An 11959-nucleotide genomic window follows, 5' to 3' on the forward strand; every position below is an offset into this window, starting at 1 on the left:
GCGTAAGTCGTTCGCGAATACGGATGGACGTAATTTGCGTAAACGTCGAAAGCATGACGAATTGCCGACGTCATTTGGCGCATGCGCACTGGGATTCAGTCGCGGCCGGCGCATGCGCAGTTCGTTCGGCACGGACGCACATCATTTAAATGATACACGCCCCCTACCCGCCGAATTTGAATTCCGCCGGGTAATTTACGCCACGCCGCCGCAACTTTACAGGCAAGGGCTTTGTGAATACAGCCCTTGCCTGAAAAACTTGTGGCGGCGTAACGTAAATGAGTTACGTTACGCCAGCAGAAAGATCCGCTGATCTTTCTGAATCTGGCCCGACGTGCATATGTATTTCACCCCCTTTGTTATGAAGCCCATAAAAAGCTCTGGTGCAACCAATTACCTTCACAAGTCACATAATTAGTGAAATGATGTCCACCTGTGTGCAATCTAAGTGTCACATGATCTGTCATTACATATACACACCTTTTTGAAAGGTCCCAGAGGCTGCAACACCTAAGCAAGAGGCACCACTAACTAAACACTGCCATGAAGACCAAGGAACTCTCCAAACAAGTAAGGGACAATGTTGTTGAGAAGTAAAAGTCAGGGTTTGGTTATAAAAAAAAAAATATCCAAATCTTTGATGATCCCTAGGAGCACCATCAAATCTATCATAACCAAATGGAAACAACATGGCACAACAGTAAACCTGACAAGAGACGGCCGCACACCAAAACCCACGGACTGGACAAGGAGGGCATTAATCAGAGAGGCAGCACAGAGACCTAAGGTAACCCTGGAGGAGCTGCAGAGTTCCACAGCAGAGACTGGAGTATCTGTACATAGGACGACAACAAGCCGTACACTCCACAGTGTTGGGCTTTATGGCAGAGTGGCCAGAAGAAAGCAATTACTTTCAGCAAAAAACAAAATGGCACGTTTTGAGTTTGCGAAAAGGCATGTGGGAGATTCCCAAAATGTATGGAGGAAGGTGCTCTGGTCTGATGAGACAAAAATTTTACTTTTTGGCCATCAAAGAAAATGCTATGTCTCACGCAAACCCAACACATCACATCACCCAAAGAACACCATCCCCACTGTGAAACATGGTGGTGGCATCAGCATGCTGTGGGGATGTTTTTCAGCAGTGGTGACTGGGAAACTGGTCAGAGTTGAGGGAAAGATGGATGGTGCTAAATACAGGGATATTCTTAAGCAAAACCTGTACCATTCTGTGTGTGAATTGAGGCTAGGACGGAGGTTCACCTTCCTGCAGGATAATGACCCCAAACACACTGCTAAAGGAACACTTGAGTGGTTTAAGGGGAAACGTGTAAATGTGTTGGAATGGCCTAGTCAAAGCCCAGACCTCAATCCAATAGAAAATCTGTGGTCAGACTTAAAGATTGTTGTTCACATGCGTAAACCATCCAACTTGAAGGAGCTGGAGCAGTTTTGCAAAGAGCAATGGGCAAAAATTCCAGTGGTAAGATGTGGCAAGCTCATAGAGATTTATCCAAAGTGACTTGGAGCAGCCTGTGATAGCCGCAAAAGGTGGCTGTACAAAGTATTGCCTTTAGGGGGGTGAATAGTTATGCTTTTTTCTGTTATTTTGTCCTACTTGTTGTTTGCTTCACAATAAAAAAAAAAAAAAAAACATCTTCAAAGTTGTGGGCATGTTCTGTAAATAAAATGATGCAAATCCTCAAATAATCCATGTTAATTCCAGGTTGTGAGGCAACAAAACACGAAAAATGCCAAGAGGGTGAACACTTTTGCAAGGCACTGTATGAGGGGCTCGACAGATTTACAATTTTAATCTTTAAAAGAACAGTCCTGGGGCCCCAGCCCTCCTACTACATTTTTCCAAATTACTATTGGCTGTATGGACATTGGTAAGGCTTCCTATTTTGTTGAGAGTATGTCTGTTAAACTGTATATTTGTCATTAGTAAATACAAAATACTGACATGCTGACAGGTTCTCTTTACATTGGGACCTTATGATATATACACATACATGTCATCCCACAAACAAAATACATCTGGATATTTCTGTGCTTCATAGAGGACTGCAAGAATGTGTATAAGTACTGGCCCAGATTCTCAAAGGACTTACGACGGCGTAGCGCCATATACGCCGTCGTAAGTCCGAATAAGAGCTGTCGTATCTATGCGGCTGATTCTTAGAATCAGTTACGCATACATTCGGCTAAGATACGAGCAGCGTAAGTCTCTTACACCGTCGTATCTTAGGGTGCATATTTATGCTGGGCGCTAGGTGGCGCTTCTGTAGATTTCCTTGTCGAATATGCTAATGAGCTAGATACGCCGATTAACGAACGTACGTGCGCGCCGGCGTAAAGTTACCCCTCATAAAGCAGGGGTAAGTCATGTTAGGTATGGACGTCGGAAACGTCGGAACAGCGTCGTGTTTTACGTCGTTTGCGTAAGTCGTCCGTGAATGGGGCTGGACGTAAGTTACGTTTACGTCGACTAGGCATTGAGCGGGCGTAATTTAATTAGAAAATTTGATGTGATACTGCGCCATTTGAAAAAAGCGTAATTTACGTGGGGTCATGATTAGTTTACATAAAACACGCCCCCCTGTTCCTCATTTGATTTAGGCGCGCGTACGCCGGAAAAATTATGCTACGCCGCCGTAACTTTAGACGCAAGTGCTTTGTGAATACAGAACTTGCCTCTCTAAGTTGCGGCGGCGTAGCGTAACTACGATACCCTACGCCCGCCTACATTTACGCCGCTGACTGTGAATCTGGCCCACTGTGTTTCTCCATCTCTTTTCAGTCAAGGTCCTTATAAACCGATGATGTCATTGTTTATTAGGGTGCCGGTGGCTGGCCAGCACAGTGTCCAAGGTTTTAATGCTGCACAATAAAAACCTGTGGATTTGTGTAACAAAATAGGCAGGCTTGATCCATCTGCTGGCTTGTTGACAATTTTTTGCCAATTTTTAGGCATTTTGCCACGGCACCCCTGAAGAACCTAGATAGTACCCCAGTTGAAAAGGCTGGTATAGCTTGTGTGTATTCAAATCCAAGCTTAGTTATTAAGGTTATGGTGCAATGTCATGGCAGACAGAATATGCACCTATAAATAACTATGTATGTACCCCTAAAAACCCACTAACAGTCTTGTTGATCCTGGCCTGTGTCAGAGAGTGTACAGAATGTCACTCTTGGACTCCCCCTAGATATCCCCCAGCTTTCAACAAGCTGCCTATTGTAACATCTCATGAAATGAGCATCTAAATTTGGCTGTTTGTGGCCTGGCATCTCTCATCAAGGCAGGCTAAGCTCCTGGAAGTACAACACATATAAAGCTGACAAAGCCCAGCGCCAAGATAATATCATATTAAAAATTCTCCAATGTTCCCGTCACTGCAGCAAAATAGACCGTGGATAATACAAGACAGAGCGGCTCATGTGTTCCGGCAGATCTTCTAATATGCAGAGTACGAAGTGCAGCACATACAATTATTCTGCTGTTCAATCTGTATAATGCAGAGCAGAACGTTTTACTACTTCATTCCCAGAACATGCCTGGGCTAAATTAGTGTTGGCGCACAACCGCTTTTTGGACAGATTAAAGCATCTGGCTGAGTTCAACTTTGGCACATCTTTCCCCACAAAGTGACCACGCAGACAAGGGGCCCGATAGGTTAACGCAAACTGATATTATAAATATTGATTACTGTAGATGCCAAACCTGTAGGCCATGTTCTGATCCCCTGATTGGCTGAAATACTCCCGTCTTTGTTTACATTCCCATCCTGGCTAGTTTTCAGAAATTATTCAATATGGAATCATTTCATTTTGAAGTCACTGTTTCGACTTGCATGGGGTTGAGGCAGGGGTTTCAATATGCATATGATTCTATACACACATGTAGGGTACTTTTTAATAATCATGTTCACAGTATTTCAGTCTCTAAATTGCCTGTAGTACCTCAACCTCTTGATGCCAGCTGCATGCATACTGTATATACTGGTATACTGTATATACCCACTCAGCGCGTAGGCCTTAATGTCGAGCGGCCGCATATATGCAGCCCTGTAAAAAAACGTACCGTGCTGAGAGCGTGCTCCCAGCATGGTAGTTGGCGGGGATTGGTAAGCAGGTAAAGGATGCTTGTAAATTAAAACAAACTGTGCAGCTCTGACTATTGTTGAGGAAAGCCCCTGTTATAGGTGTAGGCCATTTACATACCTCCCAAAGCCTGACTGGAATACTTCCAGGACATTGCTAGGCCTTTGCTAAAAGAGGCCTAGTCATTACAGCTCACCTTCACCATCACAGGAGCGAGCTTTTTCTCTGATTCAAACCCCCTCACATGCTCTTTCTCTCCCATAATGCAGTAGCTCTGAGCTCAGCGTTTGAGATCTCACTTTGGTGATGGTGGAGGTGAGCAGTAATGACTAGGCCTCACTTACCAGCGTACTGGGGGTAGTCCAGTCAGGCTTCATGAGGTATGTATATGACCTACACCTATAGCAAGGGCATTATTCAACTTTGGTAAAAGCTGCACAATTTGCTTATATCTACAGACATCCCTGCATTGGCAGTTTTTGGTAAAAGTGAACTAACCCATTAAACGTTCTATTTAATATTTTTCATATTTTCTAAGCCTGTAGTTACATGTCTGCCTCCAGTCTCCCCTACTGACACCGATCTAAACTATACCTGACAAACATGTGCAAACAGAGTTGAAATTGATGTGCCACACCACTGCTAAATGGTCCAGATTCATCTTTATTTCATTAAAGGTCAGGGGTACAATTCAAAAAGCAGCCAATGCATTTCGGGGGTCTCAGGGCTTGACTGGCAACAAAGTGAACAAACCAGAAGGGAACTAGACTTACAATGGTATTTTTCCTGGAGTGAATTCAAAGCACAGGCCTAGTCAGCAGCTTGTTTGGCAGCAAAACATGTGCAAACAGGCATTCGCTGGCCTGTACAAGAAATATTGTACTATTGCAGCTTCTGAGATAAGTGACTGTAGATAGAGTTTAGTGTTAAATACTTGCTTAGATATTTAAGCTAGTGTGCAAGGGATGAAAGAAAAGTCATAGAGAAGAAAAAAAAAACATATTGAAGACAGGCTGTATGCTGCCCTGCAATCGCTCTTACCCCCTGCACCACTGGCCGATAGGTGCTGGCTTCAAGCAGTTCATTACCCGCTTTGTTATAATGACATTCCAATAAGAAGCCACTCTCTATCATAAAAGCTTGGTATAAAAATGTATTGTTACTTTCCGGTACAAAGGTTGTTCCGTACGCTTCTCTGCCCTCTAACACGCGTCGACATTTAAACTTTTGACAAAGTGAAATGCGTTAGAGGACAGAGAAACAGATGGAACAGTCCTTTGTACCAGAAAGTACCAATATACTTTTATACCAGTCTTTTATGATGAAGAAAGGCTTCTCTTTCTTTGTTAGAATATCAAGAAAAAAACATCTTGCATAATGATGTTCAGTTAATCCACGCAATGTCATTTTTGTCAGGAACTCGGTAAGGATGCAACCAATTTCTGCAACCAGTGCAGATATTTCCAGTGCCAGCCTGATATGAAATTTCAGCTTGATCACAGGGAACAATGAAAAAACACATAGGCCCAGATTCTCGTAGATGGGCGTAAATTTGGGCGGGCATAGCGTATCTGATTTACGTTATGCCCCCGCTAGTTTTTCAGGCAAGTGCTTTAATCACAAAGCACTTGCGTGTAAAGTTGCGGCGGCGTAACGTAAATCACCCGGCAGAATTCAAATTCGGCGGGTAGGGGCGTGTATCATTTAAATGAAGCGCGTCCCCGCACCGTCCCTAAAAAATCCCAGTGTGCATTGCTCTAAATGACGTCGCAAGGACGTCATTGGTTTTGACATGGACGTAAATTACGTCCAGCACCATTCACGAACGACTTACGTAAACGACGTAACTTTATACATTTTCGACACGGGAACGATGGCCATACTTAACATTGACTGCGCCTCATAGACCCAGTGGCAACTTTACGCCGGGAAAAGCCGGAAACGTCGTAACTTTACTGCGTCGGCCGCACGTACGTTCGGGAATTCGCGTATCTAGCTAATTTGCATACTCAACGGGGAAATCGACGGAAGCGCCACCTAGCGGGCAAAAAAAAAATTGCAGTTAAGATCCGACGGCGTAAGAGACTTACGCCTGTCGGATCTAAAGGATATCTATGCGTAACTGACTCTAAGAATCAGTCGCATAGATACGACGGCGCTAGGCAGAGATACGACGGCGTATCTGGAGATGCGTCAACGTATCTCTTTTGAGAATCTGGCCCATAGAGATCACAGTGTTGACCAATATCTGCACCGCCTTGCTTGGAAATAATTTAAAAGCAGTCTATAGTTTCAGTATGTATGATAACATGCCACTTGTAATCCGGGTCACATAATTGATTTTGTAATAGTGTATATAACTTATAGACTGTAAGAAAAAAAAAAAACAATGTATTAGGTGTTAAACATTAAATTGTATCTTTACCTTGAAAATTCAAGGGTCTTGGTGTCTTCTTTCCAGTACCAGTGTCCCGGTGTGGGTTTCGGGATCTGCAATGAAATATCACATACATGTCATATGTTTTATAAAGAGATTCTCGGACTTTGCCTATTCTCACCTTCCACCTGTATGTGCTCCATGTCATAATGACTGCATCCTGCTCCTCATGTGACAGTGTTCAGGCTTGTTGATTGGCTGCTCCCCAGGGCTTTTCTTTCTCAGAAGAATAGGTGCAGGAACTCAACCATGCCCTCCACACACACGCGCCAAACGGCATCAAATAGTAGGCTAAATGGGATGGGTCAGTGCTCAAATATGACAAAGATGCCTCCAATGGTGAAGTAACAACTTTTTTACTTAAAGCGGGGGTTCACCCTAAAACATCTATATACCGTCACTTCCAGCATACTGCTGACATCAACAGTATGCTGGATTTTTTTTTTTCTGCTGTACTTACGTTTTTTTTTTCGTTCTTTTCACCCGGCTTCCGGGTTTTCGCTCCCCCGGGGGGTAGGCGTTCCTAAGACGAGTCATAGATGATTGACGATGGGACTCGGCACTTTACGGCGCCTGCGCAGTCAGCTCTACACGGCAGGCGCCGTATAGCGCCGTCAAGAGCCGAGTCCCCCTCGGATATTTTCGGAAGGCGTGACGCGCTTTACCCACACGTCAATCATCTATGCCTCGAGCACAGAGCGTCTCCTGGGAGGATCAACACTCACTCCCAGGAGACATTGCGCAGAGCTCCCCGTCAAGGAAAAGGAGCGACACGCCCACTCCCCGCAAGGAAAAAGACCCGGAAGTGAGGCTGAAGACAGGTAAGTGTACACATTTAAAACAAAATGACAACGCTACAAGCCTTTATTAAGGCTGGAGATAGGTTAGCTAAAAAGTTAATTTTGAGGGTGAACCTCCGCTTTAAAGGTTAAAACAGTAAAAAAAAAGCTACTCACAGATAAAAAGGGCTAAAAACACCCATTCACAGCTTACATAGAAAACAGGGTGTACTTGGGTGTACCAAGATGGCAGACGTTTAGGCCGCACCCTGAGGTGACGTCATCATGCTTCTGTCCTACACATTACGTCACGCCCCACTTAATCCCTGATAAAGTCTGGTGGGGCGTAGGATGGAAGCGTGTTGACGTCAATTCCGGATGCAGCTGGAAGTCTGCCATTTTGGAACACCCAAATGTGTCCATATATTTGAGCACTTATCTATCTGAGCAAGAAGCAAAAAACGTAAAGGGACAGTACGACAGTTGCGGGAAATGTGGCTTACAGGAGGCCGGATCCACCTCGGCGTCGCTCGGGGGCCCAAGTCCTTCTGATCGAGACCCAGCCCGCGGATGAAGTGCCAAGCCAGGATGAGGTACCACATATATTGTGCAGGTTTATTTAGGTCATTGTATGGGTGGCAATTAGAGGAGCTGGGCTGGAGGGTCTAATATTGGAGCACTTGGTCACTTACCATTGATATAATATTTATTTTGGTGGATAATATTATTTTCTGAATAGAGCAGTGCTAAACTTAGTTTGCTTGCCATCTTCCATTGCCCCCCCCCCCTTAGGACTACATAACCTTCCTCTCTACTCCCTAATGCTGGAGGTGTCTTGTAGTTCACGGAGATAGCAGGAAACAATGCTAACCGATAACAGTGCAGAGAGTACAGGGAGGTATCAGCTCTCTTGATTTCGAGCTGGATGAGCAGCTATTTTCTTTTTGCATTTATCAGATGTCATAAAGTGCGATTTAGCCCTGGTTCACACCGGTGCGCTTCAACATATGATTTGACATGTCAAATCGGCGGCATCTGCGACGCTGCACCGATTTCAAAAAGTAGTTTTTGTACTACTTTTTGCGATTTCAGGCTGCAATTTACATTGACCTGCACAGATGTCTCTGAAATCGCGGCCGAAATCGGGACTGACAAGCAGGAGTAAAATTGTGCGATTTCAGCTGAACTTGCGCGGCTTCATTCCCGCAGCCCAGTGTGAACCTGTGCTAATGGTATATTTAGCAAAACAAAAGGGAGCAAATAAGGCTTCGTTGACATATCGCTTTATCAGGAACGCAGGTTCCCACTAGCAATTTGTGAGCGCAATTGTCGCTCCAAAGAAGCTCAAAGACCAAATTTTGTCAGTGATGATTTTGCTGCGATTTTTGCACGTTTTGTCATGTGACAATCGCAGAAAAATCACGCTGCATTTGGAGTGCCTTTCAGGCACGTCATGCCTTTAGCTGCGATTTGGAATGGCGTTCCACGTCGCCCATATGTGAGTGGGCGTAAGGGAAGCTTATTGTTGGAGTTCACATACACTCGAATGTCATTATTTCTGATCTCTGTGTACAGATATTTGGAATTAGGGTGAGTTTTCACTGGAATAAAATCAACATTAAAAACGACTCCAGGATATACAGTACTGTGAAGTACACTGATCCCGCAGAGCAATGGGAATAAAGCAACTTACCGGCTCCATGGCTGTTTAGAAGGATGGCCATTTGCAATCACTGCATTGTTTACAGTCAGGAGTTGGTTGCTAGGCAGTCTGTAGTAGACGCCTCTGTAGGCTGTGATTGGCAGGGGGGTGTGGCTACAGGATGCAGCCTGAGATGAGTGTGAGAGCTGATTGTGCTGGAAGAGTCAGTGATATTCAGTGTATGTTCCCCTTATAAGATCACTATTGTTGCTGCTTAAGTTGAATACAGACTACAATCATTTCCCTCTATAGTGATTCTTTAATGGCTACATCAATTTTTTTACAAAAAAATAAAATAAAAATAAATGCACCTTTATTTGCGGAAACAAATGTGTGTTTATTTATTTTTTTGCAAATGAGCCTGCAAAGCATTGCAACCTCAATCGGTGGATGGCGAGTGCAATGCCAGATTCCTACAGGCTCTTTCTCCAGCTCTATCTCTGGGCACCTGCAGTTTTCCTGCGGGTTAGCTGCACTGAGCCATAGACTTCTATTATATCTTGCACTTTCTGAAATGCACCAAAACTCCTGCATTTAAACCTGCAAGATATAATAGAAGTCTATGGCTCAGTGCGCTAACCCGCAGGAAAGCCACAGGTGCACTGCGCTGCACCTGCAGATCAGTGTGAAAGCAGCCTAATAACCCTTTTTTTAAAGTGCTAATATGCCCATTGCAAAACGATGTGATTTTTAATAAACCAACCTTTATCTCTTCCTTCTTCTGCTGGCATTGCTAGGCTGCCAACAAAGGTCCCAGGCAGAGTGCACATGGTATCAGGAGCCAGCACTACGGAGGAAGCATGAACTTATGTGGCCCCTGCTCCCTCCGTTGCCGGTGTTCTGACGAGAAATTACCCCCTGTTGAATAATTCTCCCCTGTACTGCGCAGGCGCAGCGCGTGCACTACGGAGCCACCTAAAGTCTCCGAACATGAACAGCTGTACACTGTGCCTCAACAAAGAAGACGACACGCGGTCACGCACGCTCCCGATGCTCGTGCAACTATTGATTGAACTCTGCAAGGGGCAGATGCCAACAGAGGAGGCCGTATTTTATCATGATGGGCAGAGCTGATACGATGGGGCTGGATTTCTCAAAGGGGCGGATGTTTTATTGATTCATCCTCCCCTTTGAGGAATCCACGCCCATCGTATCAGCTCTGCCCATCATAATACAATACGGCTTCTTCTTTAAATGGAACAGACTCCTTGCAGAGTTCAATCAATAATACACCCACCCCTTGCAGAGTTGCACAAGCATCGGGAGCGTGCGCAAGCGTGTGGCAGAATGTTGTCTTCTTTGCGCAAGCACAGTGTACAACTGTTCATGTTCGAAGACTTTTGGCGGCTCGGTACTGCGCAAGCGCTGCGCAGTACAGGGGGGGGGGCATTATTCGACGGGGGGCATTTCTGGGCACAACATCAGCGCCATGCTCTCTGACGGTGGATCAGCAACACATCATCTGGGCTTACAAACACACCATCCCAGAGCATGAGGTCGTGGACCACATCGGAGGACTCCGTGGGCAATGGATTGAGCACCCCTGCAGTAGAGAGTACTAGCAGTCACAAGTATGTTAACAATACCTAGCTATGAGTACGTCAGGTGCAAATGTTTTTGTTCTCACTTCTAGCAGTGCTGAAATACTGTATGAGTAACAGTTGCCAATAGAAAGGTGACCAAAGAAGAACTGGCCAACTATGCACCACCACGTGTATTCTTCCTTGAAACTTGGTATTTGTCTAGAAAACGTTGTCTCTGCGAGGGAGCTTCCTGTAATAAGGACCGGTCACTGCTGCTCTCTCTCCTTGTGCAGGGGGACTAGTCTTGTCTCCGCCCCCTCCTCTTCTGAAGGCAGTCTGGGGCCTGCTGGGTCCTTCCCACAGCTCTGCTCTCTGCACAGGCCATGTACAACACAGTGGTGATTAGGCATGTGCATTTCGCTTCGTTCCGAATCGAAATTCTGACACATTTTTCATTATTCGGACATTCAGATGCATACGAATTCCCAAATTGTAATATTAACGAATTAACCGAATCCGAACGAACGTTTTCGAATCAAAAATCCGCGTACGAAATTCGATCACGAAAACAATCGAATTCGAAAACAAATTCGAATGAAAATTAAAAGCAAATCTGAATCAAAATCTAAAAAATATAAATCGATTTCTAAAAAAGAATACAATAAAATAGAATATAAAATAATAAAACAATAGAATGAAAATCAAAGAATAGTAAAGAACAGAATGTAATTTAATAGAATGTAATCAAATACAATAGAATATGACCTGGCTTCTTCTATCTATCTTCCATTTTCTGAAATTCGAAATTCATATAGAATAAACTCAAATTCGAATAGAAAAATATTAGAAGAGTAGAATAATAAAATATATATATATATATATTTTTTTTTCTGCTCTATTCTAATATTTTTTTATTCGAATTTGAGTTCATTCTATATGAATTTCGAATTTCAGAAAATGGAAGATAGATAGAAGAAGCCAGGTCATATTCTATTGTATTTGATTACATTCTATTAAATTACATTCTGTTCTTTACTATTCTTTGATTTTCATTCTATTGTTTTATTATTTTATATTCTATTTTATAGCATTCTTTTTTATTAATCGATTTATATTTTTTAGATTTTGATTCAAATTTGCTTTCAATTTTCATTCGAATTTGTTTTCGAATTCGAATAGAATTTGTTTTCGAATCCGATTGAAATATTATCGAATCTGGTCGAAATATTTTCGAATTCGACCGGATTTTTCGAAATTTGGTTGAAAACGAACAAATTCCGAAAACGAATTTAACACATGTAACGAATCTAACGTAACGAAATTAATTAAATAACGAATTAAAACGAAACGAAAATAATTTTTCCCTTTTAACCCTTTTTTTAAAGTGCTAATATGCCCATTGCAAAACGATGTG

General features: G+C 43.5%; 1 protein-coding gene across 4 annotated transcripts in view; it reads right to left on the reverse strand.

Annotated features, from left to right (window-relative positions):
* Window positions 1–9235, reverse strand: part of PPP1R36 (protein phosphatase 1 regulatory subunit 36) — a 44454-nt gene extending 35219 nt beyond the window's left edge. Inside the window, exons 1-2 of one of the 4 annotated variants that reach the window (XM_040332195.1) lie at window positions 9014–9235; window positions 6530–6594 (exon numbers count right to left, since the gene is read on the reverse strand). In XM_040332195.1, coding sequence (XP_040188129.1) covers window positions 6530–6594; window positions 9014–9022 — 74 coding nt within the window. In that variant the 5' untranslated portion in view covers window positions 9023–9235. Of the gene's footprint in view, window positions 1–5145; window positions 5218–6529; window positions 6595–9013 lie in introns of those variants that run through there. The other 3 variants (XM_040332194.1, XM_040332196.1, XM_040332197.1) reach the window with 3 other exon arrangements.
* Window positions 9236–11959: the final 2724 nt, after the last annotated feature.

Source organism: Rana temporaria, chromosome 13 (genome assembly GCF_905171775.1).
Source record: "Rana temporaria chromosome 13, aRanTem1.1, whole genome shotgun sequence".
NCBI classification, from domain to species: domain Eukaryota; kingdom Metazoa; phylum Chordata; class Amphibia; order Anura; family Ranidae; genus Rana; species Rana temporaria.